The 19,071-nt window shown below is 57.1% G+C and overlaps 2 protein-coding genes across 2 annotated transcripts in view; one reads left to right on the plus strand and one right to left on the minus strand.

Moving 5' to 3' along the window:
• EIF3K (eukaryotic translation initiation factor 3, subunit K) overlaps nucleotides 1-4,081 on the minus strand; it is a 9,977-nt gene extending 5,896 nt beyond the window's left edge. Inside the window, exons 1-4 of the mRNA XM_012657059.1 lie at nucleotides 3,826-4,081; nucleotides 2,840-2,938; nucleotides 1,650-1,770; nucleotides 60-134 (exon numbers count right to left, since the gene is read on the minus strand). Coding sequence (XP_012512513.1) covers nucleotides 60-134; nucleotides 1,650-1,770; nucleotides 2,840-2,938; nucleotides 3,826-3,884 — 354 coding nt within the window. The 5' untranslated portion in view covers nucleotides 3,885-4,081. The remainder of the gene's footprint in view (nucleotides 1-59; nucleotides 135-1,649; nucleotides 1,771-2,839; nucleotides 2,939-3,825) is intronic.
• Nucleotides 4,082-5,121: 1,040 nt separating this feature from the next.
• MAP4K1 (mitogen-activated protein kinase kinase kinase kinase 1) overlaps nucleotides 5,122-19,071 on the plus strand; it is a 15,712-nt gene continuing 1,762 nt past the window's right edge. The window contains exons 1-30 of the mRNA XM_012657060.1: nucleotides 5,122-5,355; nucleotides 5,514-5,571; nucleotides 5,692-5,782; nucleotides 6,597-6,661; nucleotides 8,055-8,110; nucleotides 8,204-8,251; nucleotides 8,421-8,463; nucleotides 8,561-8,633; nucleotides 9,106-9,237; nucleotides 9,613-9,675; nucleotides 9,772-9,853; nucleotides 10,354-10,470; nucleotides 10,701-10,779; nucleotides 11,188-11,246; nucleotides 11,325-11,368; nucleotides 11,447-11,494; nucleotides 12,327-12,369; nucleotides 12,778-12,940; nucleotides 13,020-13,102; nucleotides 13,473-13,551; nucleotides 14,753-14,829; nucleotides 14,921-14,981; nucleotides 15,759-15,867; nucleotides 15,956-16,014; nucleotides 16,211-16,314; nucleotides 16,864-17,038; nucleotides 17,327-17,389; nucleotides 17,579-17,668; nucleotides 17,754-17,824; nucleotides 18,530-18,585. Coding sequence (XP_012512514.1) covers nucleotides 5,257-5,355; nucleotides 5,514-5,571; nucleotides 5,692-5,782; nucleotides 6,597-6,661; nucleotides 8,055-8,110; nucleotides 8,204-8,251; nucleotides 8,421-8,463; nucleotides 8,561-8,633; nucleotides 9,106-9,237; nucleotides 9,613-9,675; nucleotides 9,772-9,853; nucleotides 10,354-10,470; nucleotides 10,701-10,779; nucleotides 11,188-11,246; nucleotides 11,325-11,368; nucleotides 11,447-11,494; nucleotides 12,327-12,369; nucleotides 12,778-12,940; nucleotides 13,020-13,102; nucleotides 13,473-13,551; nucleotides 14,753-14,829; nucleotides 14,921-14,981; nucleotides 15,759-15,867; nucleotides 15,956-16,014; nucleotides 16,211-16,314; nucleotides 16,864-17,038; nucleotides 17,327-17,389; nucleotides 17,579-17,668; nucleotides 17,754-17,824; nucleotides 18,530-18,585 — 2,390 coding nt within the window. The 5' untranslated portion in view covers nucleotides 5,122-5,256. The remainder of the gene's footprint in view (nucleotides 5,356-5,513; nucleotides 5,572-5,691; nucleotides 5,783-6,596; nucleotides 6,662-8,054; nucleotides 8,111-8,203; nucleotides 8,252-8,420; nucleotides 8,464-8,560; nucleotides 8,634-9,105; nucleotides 9,238-9,612; nucleotides 9,676-9,771; nucleotides 9,854-10,353; nucleotides 10,471-10,700; nucleotides 10,780-11,187; nucleotides 11,247-11,324; nucleotides 11,369-11,446; nucleotides 11,495-12,326; nucleotides 12,370-12,777; nucleotides 12,941-13,019; nucleotides 13,103-13,472; nucleotides 13,552-14,752; nucleotides 14,830-14,920; nucleotides 14,982-15,758; nucleotides 15,868-15,955; nucleotides 16,015-16,210; nucleotides 16,315-16,863; nucleotides 17,039-17,326; nucleotides 17,390-17,578; nucleotides 17,669-17,753; nucleotides 17,825-18,529; nucleotides 18,586-19,071) is intronic.

Genomic DNA, 19,071 nt, shown 5'->3' on the forward strand with positions numbered 1-19,071 from the left:
GAGCATTCTGCTCCACCTGGCCTGGCCACCCACCCTGCCCCCGCACCAAGGGAAGTTACCCAGAAAGCCTGGAAGTGGCAGGTCTCCAGCAGGTCCCCGAGGTACAGAATCTGTCGGATCGGCCGCTCTTCTTGCTGGGAGGGGGAGGCATTAAGGGAAAGTAGCCTCGGAGACTGAGGAGGCTGGGGCTGGGTCCTACACCACCGCTCCCCGCCCACCTTCTTCTAGCGCCTTTGTTCCAAAGGCTCAGCTCAGAAAAGGAAATGGAAAAGGAAGCATCTTATTTCTCCTGCAGATGTAGACAGGAGAAGATGTTCGCTGCGATACTATTTGTAATGGCAAAAGGTGAGAAACAACCTAAGGGTCAAATGATGGGGACAGGGAAATAAACGGTGGCCCATTCATACACTGCGACCAAGTCTACACTCGCAGAACTGACACGGAGTACTTGATACACTGAGATATGAAAACAGCAAGACATAGAATGACTCACATAACATCTACCCTTTGGGTTGGGGAAAATACGTGCATGTAAACACACATCTGCATGTATTAACACGTGTCTACGCAATAATATCTGTGGAAAGGTTCCCAAGAATTGCAAACAACTGTTGCCTCCTAGGCAGGGAGTGCGGTGGCTGTGGGATGAGGAGGGAAAAAGCCTTATTTTGCCCACTATACACTCTTCTGTATTTTTAACCATAAACCACATATTTTTAAAAAACCACCAGAACACCCCTATGTGAAGTGGACAATCTCTCAGAAGGCAGGAACCGCCACGGGCACGCCTGACAAAGCGGGTTCAATAAGTCACCTGCCATTGCACAGCTCAGCCACCAAGGAACAGGCAGTGTGACAACTGTGGGCACAAGCGCCCAGCCACCTGCCTTGTCAAGCACAAGTGAGGGACTTCTGGGTTTGTCAAGTGATTAAACGAAAGCTGGAAGCCCGCCTGGCCCAACAATGGACCAGCCACAAAAAAGCAGGTCAAGGCAGGAGAGAGCGAGGTCACCGGTTTTCACAAAAAGCCAGCTCCATGCCAGACACTGAGGATTCGTGTAAACAAAGCTCCTGCCCTCACAGAGCTGACAATCCATCCCGTCTTCGTGGCCCCTGCCCGGTGGCCCCTCCCAGCCCCTCTGGCCTCTTGCCTGGTGGTTCTCTAGTCAGCTGGGACCCTCAGGGAAATCCTTCTAAGCACACACCTGCCTATGGCACCCTGCATTTTTAAAGGTCTTCGTGGTTCTGCAGAGCCACGTGAGTCTGACCACATTCTACTTTGGGTCACCCTTACTACCCCTTCACCTAACCTGTCATTTTTCAGATGTTCCCCCCTCCAAGAAGCCTCCCCTAACCTCCAGGCAGGCTCTGGTGCCTCCTCTGGTCCCTCTGCCCCAGCCCTGACCAGCCTGGGCTATCGCTGATGGAACACCTCCCTGTCTCCTCACTGGACGGTGGGAGCTTCCTGGGGCCAGGGCCCCCACTGGGACCACAGCGTCCCAGCCTACCCAGCACTGGGCCAAGCCCAGAGCAGGCACTCGGTATTTGTGGATGAACTCACGGACCACCTCCCTGTGAATTCATCTGGTTGGGCTCCCGCGCCCTCCCGCGCCCTCCCGCAGCCCTGGGCCCCGAGGCTGGAAGGATACGTGCGCCTGGTCGATCATGCACTTGCACAGGGTGAAGTCGGTGTGCGGCAGGTTGGTGAGGGCCTTCAGCAGGATCTGGGCAGTGACCGTGGTCTGAAAGAAGGCTGGGTTGAACTGGTACCTGAGAAGGGGAACAGGAGACATGGCAACACTGGCAGCTCCAGGTCCCTGACCCTCAGCAGGTGCCAGGCAGGCCGCCCACTGCTTTAATCTGGAGTATGGGACACGCCTGGACTCCAGTCCCAACCACGACGCTTTCTGGCTGCATAACCATAACCTCCTTGAGCCTACCTTGCTGCTTTATAAACAGGGGCAGTTAGTTCTAACTACCTCACAAGGGCAAGACAGCAATTAAGCGAGTTAATGCGTATAAAGTTTGTAGCGCAGTTGCTAGCACATGGTGGGCACTCATCAGGCGGTGATAATCACCAACAAAATCTAAACCACCCCACAGATACAAGCGTTATCTCCATTTTACAGATGTGAAAACCGAGGATATGTAATCCACAAAAATTACACAGCTGGTCGTGTGTCAAGAAAGTACCCAAGGGGGGAAGAACCCAAAAGTTCATCAAGAGGGGAACAGATCATTAGGACAGCGTCACACGGTGGAACGCTATACGGCAACGACAATACAATAAACAAACTGTAGCCACACAAAAATGGATGGATCTCACAAGCCCAGTGCTGAGTGGAAGATCCCAGATGGAGACGACATCATGCTGTGTGATGACGTTCCTGTCACGTTCAAAGGAGGCAAATCTGAACTAAGCTGATCCACACACATGCATGTGTGGAAAACTAGCACGTGATGCCAGGCCACGAGAGCATGACAGTGGTCATTGGGGCAGGGGTTGGTTGGCACAGAGCATATGGGGCAGAGGGCTCCTGGCACTAACAACAACAGTTTTGCACCACAGAAGGCAATCGCGTGGGTGTTCATTTACAACGGGTTGTTACGCTATATATTTTGTTTTATGTACTACCCTGTACATGTATTTTGCAATTAATTTTTTAAAAGCCATTCCTCTTTCTGCCCCAACTTCCTTGGCTTCTTAGTCTAGCACACCAAGAGAAGCCACATCCTGCAGGGCTACCCCCAGCCACCACCACCCCTCCCCCCACCCTGTGTTGACAGTGGCACCCTGCCAGCTGCTGGAATGGGGGTATGGACGGGACTCCGCACTCACAGCTTCAGGACAGCCAGATTGGCTTCCAGATCATAGGCATTCTCTTTGGCCTGTGTCTCCACGTAGCGCTCCAGGGTGGCCAGGTTCTCGGGATTGTACCTGGAGGAGAATCAAGATGGGTGAGCAAACAGGAGACAGGTGCTGAGGCCAGTCATTTTATGGGGCAAGGGGCCCCTGTAATCCGTTCTCCTTTCCTTCCCCTCTAAATCTGGCACAGGTCACCTGCTCTACTCAAGTAGTGAATCAGATCTATAATTTCTAATAAGATTTGTGCACATCCCAGATCTCTCGCCTAAGCTCTAAGCCCCATCGGAGCCCTGGGTCTTGTCTAGGATGCCTCCCCAACCTCTCAGCCAGTCACTGGAGCGTGTACACATGGCTTCCTGGACATCTCTGCTACCCGCCCCTTCCTGTCCTTCTCAGGCCCCCACCCTGATCCAGCCCCATCCTCTCCTGCTTAGGTTATTGCCTAGCTTCCCCATCTCAGCCGTAACCACTCCTGGCTGTCACTGTCTGTTGTTGATTTTGTCTCCTCTCTGGAATGGGTACTCAGCCCACGACAACACGGCCTGCAGCTGCCTTAATCACCCCTGGTTCCCAGCACCGATAGAGTGGATTTCAGTGAACGTGTGCTGAATGAGTCACATGAGGGGCAGAGAAGGGAGAGACTAAGAAGCACTGAAAGACTGAGGAGCAGAGAGAGGGAGGAAATCGGGGGCCGAGAGAGGGAAGGCTGAGGAGCAGAGAGGGAAATCTTAAGGCAATTAAAGAGAATGAGTGGTACGCAAGGCTCTCTCTCGCCTCTAGGCTTTTGCAGTGCTGTTCCCTTAAACACGTCCTCCTCCGGGATGACCTCCTCACATCCAGAATGACGGAGAAACCCCACGCCAGGGCAAGCCCAGGACCCTGACCACCCCTTACTGTCTCCGGAAAATCCTCTCCTCCACCCCGCTTGGCCAGAGCGCTCCCTCCGACCGGGCTCAGACCTGTCGATACCCTTGAGCAACTTGCCCACGTTCGCTCTCATCTGCTCAAACATCGCCATGACTACTGTCGCCGTCCACGACCAGGACTGGAGGCGAACACCAGAGCGGCAGGACAGCCTCCAGGACCGGAAGAAAAAAAAAGAGGTGGCGGAAACGGAAACTGCGTCATTGTTGCTCCAGCCCTGGCAGAGCCGCGAAGGGCGGGGAAGCTTTTGCAGCTGCCGTCACGCTTTCCGACTGCCACGTGACTTCTTCCCAGCAGGCTCAACTGGAGCGTGCGCATTCGCTCCGCCAGAGCGGGACCGACGGCGTGAGAAAAAGCTTAGTCCACCCTAGTGCGCAGGCGCCTTTTGTGGTGAGGAGGCGGGCGGGGCCAAGCATTTCCGGGGCCTCGTGTACCCAGTTCCAGTGCCTGGAGCGCGCGCGCGGGCGCGCGCGCGGACACTGCGGGAAGGCGCCGGGGCTCTGGCGGCGCGCGCGCACGTCGTATTGCGCGCGGCCGTAAGCCCACAGAACTCCGCGGGAACGCTCGTAGTAGCCCTGCCTAGAGCCAAGGCCACGTCCCTAGGGAGGTGCTCTCAGAGGTCGCTCTTGCCTGAGGCAGTATCCTGAGCTCTCCAGTTTCAAAACCTGCACCCTCGTCCCTCCCCTCCAGCCCAGATCGAGGAGGAGGATCTCACAAAGCTATTGTGCCAGGCAGGGATTAGGGTGAGGGGCTCCTGGACCCCCGCCAGATCGCTCCCAGTCTGCGTTAGGTTGCAGTCTTGCGGCCGAGGGCGAGCGCCCCATCTTGTGGTGCCGTGAGTTATTTGTGTACCGATTCTGCACACTGCGGGCGTGAAAGCACAGACACGTGCCATGTATGTGGAGGTATCTGCCCTGGGTACAGCCACATGTGTACACACATATACAGGCATGTGCAGGTCTACATATCGGCGCACGGTGCAGGAGGCAACACAAGTGCGCGTATGTACCCCGGGTGAACAGGCATGTACACTGCATGGCCATCCCCGTGCAGACCTGCCACCTCTAGGTTGTGGCCAAACCTTCAAGCACCCAGCAGAGGTTCAACTACGGTTTTTAGCCACCGCCCAGAACGGGGGGGGGGGGGGGTGTGCTAGGGCGCCCCCCAGGTTACAATTAAGTTCTTTTGCATCGCATTTACATCTTGCCCTGGGCATTGGGGGTGGAGGGTGGTCCCCTGGGTCCCAAGTAAGCTGCCTTGCACAGGCTTCAGAGCCCAGGGGACAGGGGGTGGAGCCAGTGCACAGCCCTGCAGCTGGGGCAGGAAGCGAGAGTGGGGATGGAGGAGGCCACAGCCCGCGGAGGCAAGGCGGGTGCAGGGCTTGTGGGGAGGGAGGGAGGTGCCAGCACTTGAGCCCTGAGGCCCTGCTGGCCCCTGGGCGCAGGCCCAGCTCCTGCCCCCCAGGAATGGACCTCGCGGACCCCGATATTTTTAGTAGGGACCCCCGGGACCATTACGACCTGCTGCAGCGGCTGGGTGGCGGCACCTATGGGGAAGTCTTCAAGGTGAGGAAGCCCCTTCATTCCCATCACCCTCAAACCAGTGACCTTTGGAGTGAGGCCCAAGAAGGGAAGAGGGTGCAAGAGGGCCCCAGTCCTTGACCTTGGCACAGAGATGCTAAGGCCAGTGGAGTGTGCCTGACTGCCAACTTCCCTTTTACAAGGCTCGAGACAAGGTGTCCGGGGACCTGGTGGCATTGAAGATGGTGAAGATGGAGCCTGGTGAGGAGGGACGCCTGGAGATCCTTCCCCACATCCCACCCCCGCCTCCTGGGCACTGGGATCCCCTCTCCCACGGCTCCCTCGGTGCAAGCGCCTTTTCTCTCCTGCTCCTCCTCGCAGATGACGATGTCTCCACCCTTCAGAAGGAAATCCTCATGTTGAAAACTTGCCGGCACGCCAACATCGTGGCCTACCATGGGAGTTATCTCTGGTGATGAGCTTTGGACCTGTGCCCTAGAACTCAGCTCAGCCCCTAACCCAGACCCCCACTTCTGAGAGGGGCACCCCCTAACTTGATCTCCAATTCTGAACTTCCATTTCTGACTGGGGCACCCTAACCTAACCTCTAATCCTGGACTTTCATTTTTAACTGGGCCACCCCTAACCTGATCCCCGGTCCAAAGTCCCGCTTTTCTGATCAGAGTACCCCCTAACCTAATCCCCAATCTAGAACTCCCATTTCTGACTGGGGTCCCCCCAAATTATCGTCTCATAGTAATCCAATCTGAAATAAATCCCCTAAAACTAATCTCTCATCATTCTGCTCTTTGGGTCCCCAGTTTCACTCTGCTCCGTTAATATGAACCCCTAAATTTCCTGACCCCCAAATTAATATTCCAGAGGGCCCAATAACCTCAGCTTCCCAGAACTGGCACCCTGGGCCCCTCTGTCCCCTCCAAACCTCTGTAACCCATGAGATCTCTGCTCTGTCTCCTAGCTTAGCCTGGGACCACAGAGGGGTACCCGGAATTTGGAGCCCAAAGACTTACAGGTTCAAGTTGATTGCCCCTAAACACACATTTCCTCTCTGAGCTTTAACTTCCTCATCTGTAAAATGGGAATGGAACAATCTCACCCTGGTGGGCAAGGGGAGATAGAGCAATGACAGCTGTTACAGTAAAGTTCTTATTGAACTAGAACAAGTGAATCATAATAATAATATATTACTATTACTATATTACTATACTATCCTATAATAATGTATTACTATTATTATTGTTCCTATTGCTCTTGAACCATTGTAGGTTGCAGAAGCTCTGGATCTGCATGGAATTCTGCGGGGCTGGTTCTCTACAGGACATCTACCAAGGTTAGTGGAAGGACAAGGGGATTCCCCCTCCCCCAGTCCACCCCTTCCGTCTCTGTGTGCATGTGTCTCGCAGAAACTGACTTTCTGGTCCATATTTCACGCGATGAGCCCCTCGTCTGGGCCTGGCCTGGCCGATGCTGGAGACACTCCGGAGACCGAGCCCGGGACCAAGCGGGCCCAGCGTGGTCTTTCTGCATGCAGCCATCTACCTCCCCCTCCCCAGCTTTTCTCGGCGTCTGCATTTTCTTGCCAAGGCCTATTCGTGTGTTCGAGTATTTCTGCATTTTCTGGCTCATAGGTTCCCAGACTGTTGTTGAATGAGTGAACGAAGGTGTGGTTCTCTCGCAGCCTGCCTTTCATTCTCGGAGCATTTGGGCGCCGGGGTGTGGGTGTGTGATCACCTCTCTGCATGTCTGATGCCCACCTCTATCTTGGGCCATCTCCCTGACTCCCTCCTGTCCTAGACCTCAAAGCTAGCAAAGGAAGGGCTTCATTAAGAAGTCCTCGGGGGGAAATTGAGGCACACAGGAAGGAAGTGAAACACACGGTCTGCCAGAGCCGACCCCTGACCACCTGTCCCTCTGGTATCCCCTCCCGCGCTGCCGTGTCTCTCTCTTTCTAAACGTGTCTGTCTTCCCACGTTTCCGTCTCTGACCATCTTTCTTTCTCTGTCTCGATTTGGATCTGTCCCAGTTTCTCTTTCTCGTTGTCCCTCTCTGTCTCTGTGTCTCTCTGCCATTCCCCATTTTGCAAAGTCACATCACCCCCCTGTTGAGCGCCCTCCCATGGCCCAAACTGACCAGCCTCCCCTTCCCCTTTCCTCCCCACGCCCGCTGCACCTGCTCTGCTGCTTTTCAAACCCACCAGGCACCCTCCCAGCTCCCCGGCCCTGCACTCGCTGTTCCCCCTCAGAGCGGGACCCTCACACCTTTAGCCACTGTCCCCTACTTAGAGTAGCCTTTGCTGACCACCTTGTGCAAAATGTCAGCCCTTCCCATCCTTATTTACATTCCCGCTTTATTTTTCTTCTTACTGTTGGTCAGCATCTCAGGAACTACGTATTTTGCTTATTTATCTTGCTTATTTTCTGTCTCCCCCACTGGAATGTTCTCTCCCCGAGGGCAGGGATGTCTGTCTCTGTGTGCAGCTATGTCCCAGAGGCTGCCGCCGTGCTTGGCACCCAGCAGACACGCAGCGAACATCTGCAGAACGACTCTGCCTCCTCTGGCCTCTGTTAACCTGCATTGCCGCCTCGCTCTGTTGTCGGCCACCCCGCTATGTCCCCCTCCCCTCGTGGCATCCTCTCAGCTGGAGTGGGTGGGGGACGGGTCTCCCCGGCCCAGCATTCCTGGCTCCCACCCAACACCTGGCCTGGTCGGGGTGACCTTTGCAGTAACAGGCTCCCTGTCCGAGCTCCAGATTGGCTATGTGTGCCGGGAAATGCTTCAGGTGAGGACAGGCCTGGAGGACCTGGGGGTGGCGGGGTAGGCCCCCCCTGCAGCCCCCGGACACTCACAGCCCCCTTGTCCGCCCTTCTCCCAGGGACTGGCCTACCTGCATTCACAGAAGAAGATACACAGAGACATCAAGGTGGTCTGGGGGCGGAAGGGCGCCATTGAGGGGTGGGGTCCAGGAGATGCGAGTGGCACTGGGGGGCTCAGGGTGGCGCGAGCTGTGGGGTGGGGGTGGGAGGGGCAGCACTGTGCTGTCCAGGGGGTCCCTGCAGCCTCTGATCTCTGATCTTCCTTCTCATCTCCAGGGAGCCAACATCCTCATCAACGACGCTGGGGAGGTCAAACTGGGTGAGTGAAGCTGGGGGTGGGGGTGGTTGGAGGGCTGTTTGGGGGTCTTGGGGGGACAGGGGACCCCAGGTCACTATATGTCTCTATCTGCCTCCAGCTGACTTTGGCATCTCAGCCCAGATTGGGGCGACGCTGGCGAGACGCCTCTCTTTCATTGGGACACCCTACTGGTGAGGGGCGCCCGGTGGGCAGCTAGGGGTGGGACGGGGGACAGTGGCTTTTCCCACCCTGGCTCCCTGGGAACCTCCTTCCTGCCTTTGTTCCCCCTTTCTCCACTGAAGCTTCTTCGTTCTCTGGCTCTCTCGAGTCGTCCCTTCACCTGTGTCTCTGTGCCCTTTCCGCCTCCTCTGGCTGTGTGTGCATTTTCATCCTGGTCTCTCTGTCTTTTCCCTCTGTCTCAGTCTCTGTCTCTTTGTTTCTGTCCTTCTCACTCTCTGTCTCTCCATCTCTTTGTCTCTCTCTTTTGGGATCTTCCGGTCTGTCCCTGCCCCTCTGACTTTATCTCTGTGTCCAGCTCTGTGTCTGTCTCTCTCCATCCAGCTCTCTCCGTGCCTCATCTCCCTTCGCCCCATTCTCCTCCCCCTGTCCCTCCCCTCCCGCTCCCCATGCCACCCCTGGCTCTCTGAGGGTCTCTGTCCCCAGGATGGCTCCGGAGGTGGCAGCCGTGGCCCTGAAGGGGGGATACAATGAGCTGTGTGACATCTGGTCCCTGGGCATCACGGCCATCGAACTAGCCGAGCTGCAGCCGCCGCTCTTTGACGTGCACCCTCTGAGGTAGGCAGGCACGGCAGGTCCCCCAGGCCCAGGGACTCTGTCCAGCCCTGACCCTGAAGGCCACCCTGCCGTCTGCCTCCCACGTCCAGATCCTGTACGGGAGACCACCAGGGGCTCCGCCCATGCAGACGGCCTTTGCTTGAGCCTTCCACACCAGGAGCCCCGACTCAGGGGTCCCCACCTCGGGCTCCCCGTGCGTGCTCTGTAGTGTGATGACCGGCTTCCCTGAGGGGGGGTGTCCTAGTGTCATAAAACCCTCACTCATCCCGCCCCTCGCTTCCCTCTGCTGACCTCAGTGCTGCTGGGAAGCCCTCAAGCCATGTGGTCTGGCCCCCTCGGAGGTCTGAACCCCGCATTCTTTCCCTGCTATTCCAGGGTTCTCTTCCTCATGACCAAGAGTGGCTACCAGCCCCCCCGGCTGAAGGAAAAAGGCAAATGGTAAGAGAGGGCCAGAGGGGGTGGAGCCGGGCTGGGTGGTCTGGGGGGGAAGGTCTCTGGTCCCCTCATCCCGGAACCTGGATTCTTCTTCCCAAGGTCGGCTGCCTTCCACAACTTTGTCAAAGTCACCCTCACTAAGAGCCCCAAGAAACGACCCGGTGCCACCAAGATGCTCAGTGTAAACCTCTTTTCCCTGAGAAGTCCCCAAACTCTCACCCCAGAATTCCTCGGAGCCTTCCACGACTCCCTAGAACATTTAGTTCTACAGAACCCCTGTGGCCCTTTCAAAGTCCCTAGTCCCTCAGAATTTCCCAGGACCCCCCGACCCTCAAAATTGTACCGCAGACCTTCCCTAGATGCCCTGAGTTGCTAGAACTCACACATTGCCAAGGCCTCAGGACGTGACCCTGAGTGTCCTCTTGAATTCCAAGGGAACCCCAGTCCTCTCGAAGACAGCTCTGGGATGCTCCAAGGCCCCCTCTGAGAACCCTAAATTCTTCCAATCCCTTAAAACTTCTCAGAATCGCGCAGGCCTCTGAGCTCCCCGGATTTCCCTGTTGGCTCCTTCAGTTGCCACCTCCCCACCCCCGGATTCCTTAGACCAGTCCCCCAGCCCCCGCCCTGGCCCTTTCCCTCCGCACCAGCCCTCTGGGTGTGGACACCTCGTCCCCTCCCCAGCATCAGCTGGTAGCCCAGCCTGGGCTGAACAGAGGCCTGATCCTGGACCTTCTTGACAAACTGAGGAATCCTGGGAAGGGCGCCCCCATCGGGGAGATCGAGGACGAGGAGCCCGAGGTAAGGGCCCTGGCTGACCAGAGCACGGCCCCCCTTGGCTTTTGCTCAGGCTGCCCCCGTAGGGGTGCCTTCCTGCCACCGCCCTGAGAAGGAAACAGGGCAGGAGGCCGGGCAGCTTGGCACAAGGCCGGGGGCACGAGGCATGTAGGGGCGAGAAGGGCGCGAGGCTGGGCCCACAGGGCGGGCTGCTCGGGGGTCGTGATCCCTGACGTGGCTGTCCCTCTGCCCAGCTCCCCCCTGCCGTCCCTCGGCGGATCCGATCCACCCACCGCTCCAGCTCTCTGGGGGTCCCAGACGCAGACTGCTGTCGTGAGTAGAGAACCCTTACGTCTGGGGACGTCTGACCCTATCATAGACCCCCTTTCCCCACCATCAGACCCCCAGAAACCTTTATCACCGCCTGACCTACAAAGTGACCGGAGACCCCCCCTCTCTGACCTGCCAACAGACCCCACGAGACCTCCTATCACCACCCTGACCCCAAAAGAGACCTCAGAACTCTCTGTCGGCACCCTTGACACCCAGTGGATGCTGAAAACAAACGCTCCAGAACCACTTTGAGCCCCCGCCTCCCTCATCCCAAATCTTGACCCCCTACCCCTGAGGGACCGTTCCAGTCCCTAAGATCCTGGCTCCAAAACCCCCAAATTCCACCCTTTCTGTTCCCACCTACATCTCCCTCCCCGCCCCCGGCTCACTGTGCATCCCCCCACCCAGGGCGGCACATGGAGTTCAGGAAGCTCAGAGGACGGGAGACCAGGCCCCCAGCAGACACCGTGAGCCGCCTTCCTCCGTGCTCCCCAGACACCCTCCGCATGCCCTAGGCCACTGCTGACCCTTTTCCTATCCCGCAGGCTCGCCTACAGCCCCCCAGAGACTGCAGGAGCAGCAGCCCCAGGTCAGGGGCCGCAGGGTCGGGGGGGCGGGGCCGGGATGGGTGTGGGACCCACCAAGGCTGATGCCTGTCACTCTCCAGGCAGCAGCCGTCAGAGTCCGACGACGATGACTATGACGACGTGGACATGTAAGCGAGGCCCCACCTCAGCCCCCACCTTCCTATGAACCCCCAACTTGACCATACCTTCGCCCTTGACCCCAACCTCACCCCTACCGCCCTTCCCGCCGAGCCCTGCGCCCCGACTGGAGCCTCCTGCAGCCCCGACTTCCTTCCTTCCCAGGCCCTGTCCCCTGCTCCCACCCCGACCCAATCCCAACTCCGGCCCACCTTCTTCCCAACTTCTCATGTGACTGGTGGCCTGACCCCTCCTTCAGCCCCCACCTATCCTCCTCGGCCCGGAGCCTCTATTACGTCCCAGTCGCGAACGCCTCCCAGATGTCGCCCCCAGCCAAGCCCCGGCCCAGCCCTCATCTTTCCTCATCTTCGCGCACAACCTCAGGCTGAACCTTGGCCCCTGGAAGTTTCCCGAAGGCCAGACCCTGAGCCCCACCCAGACCCAGACCTCAACCCCAGCCGTACGCCCAGGCCCCCCAGTCCCCAGGCCCCAAGCTCAGAATCGGGCGCGAGGCCCACTCGCCCACCGCACCCATCTTGCACATAACGGGCCGTGTGTGGCTCCGGCACGCAGTGAAAGCCTGGCCCACGGGTGCCGAAGTTGCCTGTGTCACTAGGTGCTGTGAAGACTCACAGGCTTGGTGCCCTGCCAGCACGCACTCTCCAAGAGCTGCTGTCATCACCATTGTCATCAGTCCTCTAATCCTCAGCTCCAGCCAGACCCGGTCACCCCTCACCCTCCTCTCCTCAGACCCCAATCCCAGGCCTCCAGCCCCGAACTTCCCCATCTTCCCCGGCCTTGTTCCCCAGACCCCCGCCTGCTCACCCCATCTTTTTGTTTCAGCCCCACCCCTGCTGAGGACACGCCTCCTCCACTGCCCCCCAAGGTAAGGCCCTGGGCCGGGGCTGGGGGGCTGGGGTCAGGGCCCCAGGGGGCCAGAAGGCCAGGTCCTTGGGTGCTGGGATACTGGACTCCCTAGGGCTGGGAGTCGGGAGACGGGGATGATGGGTGCATTGGGATCTGGAAGTGGCATCCCTCAACCTGGGGGTGGGATTCAAAATACTTAGCCTCATGGCACTGCTGTATCCATCATTAGCCCATTAATTTCTGGAGTGGGTTGATGTCCCAGGTAGGGTGTCAGAGGGGAAGGCTGGAGTGGTGGCAAGACGTGGTGGGGAGGGTCAGAGCCATGGGAGGGTCAGTTCCGCTGGAGGCGGGGCTGGGGGTTGCAGAAGGGCGCCCTCCCCTCAGATCATCTGGTGTATTCCCCCACGCTCCCTCCCTTATTCCAAAGCCCAAGTTCCGTTCTCCATCAGACGAGGGTCCTGGGGGGACAAGGAATGAGGGGCAACTGAGCCCAGGGGTGCTGGTCCGGTGCGCCAGTGGGCCCCCACCACGCACGCCCCGTCATAAGCCTCCCCCGGCCACCAGCAGCCCCCACCTCACCGCCCATTCAGGTAACGGGACAGGCTGGGGTGGAGGGTGGGCAGGGCTGGTGCGGCCTTGGGGGCTGATTTTTCTCCCAACCCCTCTCAGAACCCTCCCTCTGGAACCCAGCCTCCCGGGAGTCTGACCAGCCCCCACTCCTGCCCCCCAAGAAGGAAAAGATGAAGAGAAAGGTGAGGGCCAGCCTCTGGCAGGTGCTGGGGCTGCCTGGTGGGGGCGGGAAGGGGGCAGGAGAACTGATAATAGGTGACATTTGTTGAGCACTTCCTCTGTGCCCAATGCTGACCTCGTGTCTTTACGTGCCATGAACCTTCACAGTTAGAAGTGAATATCACAGAGATAGATATGAGCATTTCACGGATGGGGAAACTGAGGCACAGAGAGGCTAAGTAGCTTACCCAAGGTCGAATATATAAGTTTGAGGAGGCAGAGGCAGGATTTGAACCCTGGCACTCTTGCTCCGGAGTCTTAATAACCCTGCACTTTCCTGTTCCTCGCTCCCTTTGGCTGGATCTGCCGCCCGGCCCCGCGTGGCCTGCCCAGGGACGTCTCGTAAAGCTGTTCAATGGCTGCCCCCTCCGGATCCACAGCACAGCCGCCTGGACACACCCCTCCACCAAGGGTGGGCATTCTGGAGGGCCTAGGACAGCCTGGGGGGCGGGGCTAGGGAGCAGAAGTGGGGGGGGGGAGGAGCCTTAACAGAAGTTAACAGAAGGCACAAAGGCAGGGACGGGGAGAGTCTTGATGGGGCGGGGTTGGCCACGCTGAAACAGGGCAGAGCCCGAGGTTCAGTTGGGACTTGGGGATCAAAGATGGATAGAGGGAAGATGAGTTGGAGAGTGAAACTAGGAAAATTAGGGGGCCTAGGGATGTCAGAATATAACAGAAAGATTAGAGTTTGGGGTACAGGAGGGATGGACAGAAGGTCTGCTAGAGGTTACCAGTAGAGAGACTGCCATCAGCATTTTGTGGTCAAGAGTTTTGAGGATCAGGCCCGGCACAGTGGCTCACGCCTATAATCCTAGCACTCTGGGAGGCCGAGGCGGGCGGATTGTTTGAGCTCAGGAGTTCAAAACCAGCCTGAGCAAGAGCGAGACCCCGTCTCTACTAGAAATAGAAAGAAATTAATCAGACAACTAAAAATATATAGAAAAAATTAGCCGGGCATGGTGGCACATGCCTGTAGTCCCAGCTACTCAGGAGGCTGAGGCAGAAGGATCGCTTGAGCCCAGGAGTTTGAGGTTGCTGTGAGCTAGGCTGACGCCATGGCACTCACTCTAGCCCAGGTAATCTCAAAAAAAAAAAAAAAAAGTTTTGAGGATCAGAATGCAGCAGGAAAGGACAGAGTCTGGGATCAAAGACAGGGAGACAAGGTCAGTGAGGGAGTCAACATTAAAGAAACAGCATCAGCGTTCAGGGTCACACTGGAAAGAAAAAGTCATATTTGGGGATATCTAAGTTCGAGGATCAGTGCTAAGACAGGATTAGCATTTGGGGATCATAACTGGGGAGAAGGAGGGCTGGAACTTAGAGGGCTATTTGGGGGGCAGGTCCAAGGTTGGGGTCAGAATCAAGGGCCAGGACTTGTGGGTCAGACCGAAGAACCACCAGAACGTGGGAAGTCATAGGGAAGGGAGAATGAAACTGGCTTAGGAGACTGGTCAGGGTTTGTTTGGGGAAATAGAGGCTGGGAGCGTTAGTTTGGGGTGAGAGAGAATAGAGGGTCAGAGCTGGGGGCAAGAGTTTGGGATCTGGCAGGCAGGGATCTGGAAGGCCCCCCAGGATGGGGTAGGTCCCAGTGTCCTTGATGTTTGTGTCCCCAGACCAACACCTGCTCCTGGGGGCAGAGGAAGGCATCTTCATCCTGAACCGGAATGACCAGGAGGCCACGTTGGAGATGGTGAGGGACAGCACCTGGGATGGGGCAAGGGCAGGGGCCACAGCTGGGGGCTGCTGGGGTGACACAGGAGCCACCTTCCCTGTCTCTGCAGCTCTTTCCCAGCCGGACTACCTGGGTGTACTCCATCGACAACGTCCTCATGTCTCTCTCAGGTCTGGCTGTGGGTCTGGGGAGAGGTGGGGTCAGAGGTTAAAAGGTCAAGGGTCAGGGGGATGGGAAGTAAATGGGCATAGGTAAAAAAAAAAAAAAAAACCTTAGGCTCCCCATCCCAAAGCCCTAGCCACCTTTTCACTGTGCTCCCTGAGCCTCAGTTTCCCCCTCTGTAGGATGCGCTCACAATAATCTCCACCTCTCAAGTCAGTTTTGAGGTAATTACTACAATAAATTAGTCTTCAAATAGCTTTCACGTTCAGACGACAATCAAAACTTATTCCACACTTAACTAAGATAGAGTGAGCAAGTTACAGATTTAAAAAATCTGTATCATTGTTTTATAAATGTTTTGTGTAAAAGAATTTCTAGTTTTGGAGGAAACACCAAACCGAATAGGATTCACGAGCTAGTTAATATCACATCTGTGATGACAAACTTTAGAAGAATTTATAGATGTGTTTCTTCTTAAACTTTGTAGTATGTGTAACTTCATCTAACTGGATGTGGCCATGGTTTCTTATGTGGCTACAAGACCCACGAGGCAGGGAACATATTTGTTCTGCCTGCCACGGTTCACGAGGGCCAAGCACGGCAGGCTTGGCCTACAACAGGCCTTTAAAGTAGGTGGAGTGAGAAATGAATGAATGGAAAGTGCTTGAGACTTGCAGGCTTGGGAGTTTCAGACAAAGGGATAGGGCAGAGTGAAAGGATGAGGAAAGAAGGTGGGATCCGGGGTCCTATAACTGCCTGCTTCCCCTCACATACACACACTGCAGGAAAGACCCCCCACCTGTATTCTCATAGCATCCTGGGCCTGCTGGAACGGAAAGAGACCAGATCAGGAAACCCCATCGCTCACATTAGCCCCCACCGGCTACTGGCAAGGTACCAGCTCCCAGTGGCACCACAGACCCCAGTGGTCCCCTCTCCCCCTACTGCTGTCCACCCCGCTTCACGCCTCCCTTTCCTGCAGGAAGAACATGGTCTCCACCAAGATCCAGGACACCAAAGGCTGCCGGGCGTGCTGTGTGGGTGAGAGAGACCCCCTGGGTGTGCAGAGACCAGGCAGGGCTGAGCCAAGGGTGGGGCCTGGGCTGCATCCTCCCGAGAAGGTTGCAGAGTTAAGGCCCGGGGTCCAGAGCCCAGGGGACGTGTGTGGTAGTCTGGGCCTTGCCGGGGCGGGGCAGTGAGGGGATGAATCCTAACCCATCCTTGCTCACCCCCACAGCGGAGGGTGCGAGCTCTGGGGGCCCGTTCCTGTGCGGGGCCCTGGAGACGTCCGTGGTCCTGCTTCAGTGGTACCAGCCCATGAACAAGTTCCTGCTCGTCCGGGTAAGGGGCCTAGGGGTTGCTGGGGACTCTGGGGATGGGCCTTCCACCTTTGGGCTGCTGTTGCGAGCTCCGTGAGACCCCGCCTCCGCCCAGGCCCCGCCCCAGTCCTCCATAGGCCCCTCCCATCTGCGGGCGGAGCAGGAGGCTCACCCTTATGAGGCCTTCCTGAGCCTTAAGCTCCGCCCCTCACACCTGGGCTTAATTATTCCTCAGGCCCTAAGCCCCGCCCCCGGGTCTCCAAGGAGAACTTAGAGCCTGTCCCTTTGAGTCGCTAAGGAGGTTTTGCTGCCTTCGAGGCCCTTTCACGAACCCTACCTTTCTGTCGCCAAAGTGGCTCTCCCCCACGTGGAAGCCACACCCACTCCGAGGCCACACCTTGTTTCTAAGGAGGCACCCCTGAAGCCCTCTGGGACCCACTCCCCGAAGTTTCTAGATGGCACCTCCACAGGCTGAGGGCCCAGGTTCGGAGGTCCCCGGCCTGCCCCAAGGCCCCGGGCCCGGCCCTAAGCCGCCTCTGAGCCCCCTGCCCATCCCCCGCGCGGCCCGCAGCAGGTGCTGTTCCCGCTACCCACGCCCCTGCCGGTGTTCGCGCTGCTGACCGGGCCAGGCTCCGAGCTGCCCTCCGTGTGCATCGGCGTGAGCCCCGGGCGGCCGGCGAGGTCGGTGCTCTTCCACACCGTGCGCTTCGGCGCGCTGTCCTGCTGGCTGGGCGAGATGAGCACGGGTGAGCCGCAGGCCCGCCGGGCGCGGCCGCTGGGAGGCGGGGGCTTCTTAGCTCGGAGGGTGGGTCTGGGTGGCTGGGCGGTGCTTAGAGAAAGGGCCGGAAGGGGGCGGGGAGAGAGAATGGCCGGTTTTATTTAATTGGTGAGATGGGCCATGGGTGGGGCCTGGGGGTGGGCGGGGTTTAGCCTCTTTGGGAACTGAGGGGTGCCCGGGAGAGGGACTGGCCTAGGGGAGGTGTGGCGAAAGGGGGACGGGGCGACATATGTCCTTAAACCCCGTCTTCTCTCAGAGCACAAGGGACCAGTGCAGGTGACCCAGGTAGAGGAAGATATGGTGATGGTGTTGATGGACGGTAAGAATCCTCCACCCTGGTCCGTGGATCTCCACCCCCAGACCTTGTGCCTCTCAGAACCTTAACCGCCTCTAGGCCTTGCACCCGTTCTTCTTACCTTTCACACTGGATTTGTTGCCTGGTCCCTTAGTAACTCTCTAACCCCTGTTCACAGTTTTTAAAACTCTGTCTCTCTCTGCCCCCTTCCAGGCTCTCTGAAGTTGGTCACCCCGGAGGGAGCCCCAGTCCGGGGGCTTCGCACACATGAGATCCCTATGACCGAGGCGGTGGAGGCCGTGGGTATGTGCAGGAATGGAGGGAGGGCCCAGGGTCGGGTGGAGGCTCAAGTGGTCCCCGAGGATAACAGGCATTGCTTTGTCCCCAGCTATGGTCGGGGGTCAGCTTCAAGCTTTCTGGAAGCATGGAGTGCAGGTGTGGGCGCTAGGCTCGGACCAGGTAAGCTCCTTCACCCGAACCCCACGGCCCCGCCCCTCCTGCCTCAGTCACCACATTCGTCAGATGGGCCTGAAGAACTCCCGAGTCAGGCTGTGAAGTCCTGCAGGGGAAGCTTCCTCCAGTTTCAGTTCAGACAGATCCGCTTCTTTGCCCCCAAATCTCTTGAGTCTCAGTGTCATCCTGGGCCACTGTGTGACCTTGTGCAAGGAAGGAACTTTGGCTTCTCTTTGAGCCTTTGTTTCCTAACTGCAAAATGGAGATCACTCTAGAGCTATACGGATGGGTAAGAGCACGGACCACACTGCCTGGGTTGGAGTCCAGCTCAGTGATCTCAGGCAAATGGCTTAACCTTCCTGTACCTCACTGTCCTCATTTGGGAAACAGATGGTAAAATGGGCTTCTCTCCTAGCACACCGTCAGACACTGTAAAAAGCCCTTACACTTTAGTATTTCCTTTAATCTTCGCCAGCACCTGTCAGCTATGTATAATGCTATGATGTCACAGGTTAGTAATCAGAGGCACAGAGTGGTTAAATAGCTTCCTGAGGTCACACATTGGTGCATAGTATTGGCAAAAGGGATTGTCTCTGGACCTGAGGCTAGACATGGAGTCAGTTCCTTGCACTCTTTAAGGGGTCGTGTTTGTGGGGACAGCAGAGGGTGTTCTAGGCACTGATAAACATACACACGCTTTTCCCCTGCCAGCTGCTGCAGGAGTTGAGAGACCCCACCCTCACCTTCCGTCTGCTTGGCTCTCCCAGGTATGTCTTGAGAAGGAGGACAGAAGGACTGCGGGCGGGGGGGGCGGTTGGTGTGGAGAGGGCATCCTGAGGTGTCCCCAGCCAGGTATGTCTGGCCTGGACATTCTCTTACCTGATATCCCTGCTTCCATCCCAACTCCCATAGTCTGTTCCCTGTAGTGTGGCCAAGGGAGCATTTTCATTTTATATTTATATTTTGTTTTAAATTTTAACTGTTAAAAATGACTATTTTAACTTTCTATTTTCACACTCAGAGGAGTCGCAAAAATATTACAAAAAATTTTTATATTCTTGGCCCGATGCAGTGGCTCACACCTGTAATCCTAGCACTATTTTAACTTTCTATTTTCACACTCAGAGGAGTTGCAAAAATATTACAAAAAATTTTTATATTCTTGGCCCGATGCAGTGGCTCACACCTGTAATCCTAGCACTCTGGGAGGCCAAGGAGGGAGGATCGCTTGAGGTCAGGGGTTCGAGACCAGC

The sequence above is a fragment of the Propithecus coquereli genome, unplaced genomic scaffold (assembly GCF_000956105.1).
Source record: "Propithecus coquereli isolate 6110/MARCELLA unplaced genomic scaffold, Pcoq_1.0 Scaffold53, whole genome shotgun sequence".
Taxonomy (NCBI): domain Eukaryota; kingdom Metazoa; phylum Chordata; class Mammalia; order Primates; family Indriidae; genus Propithecus; species Propithecus coquereli.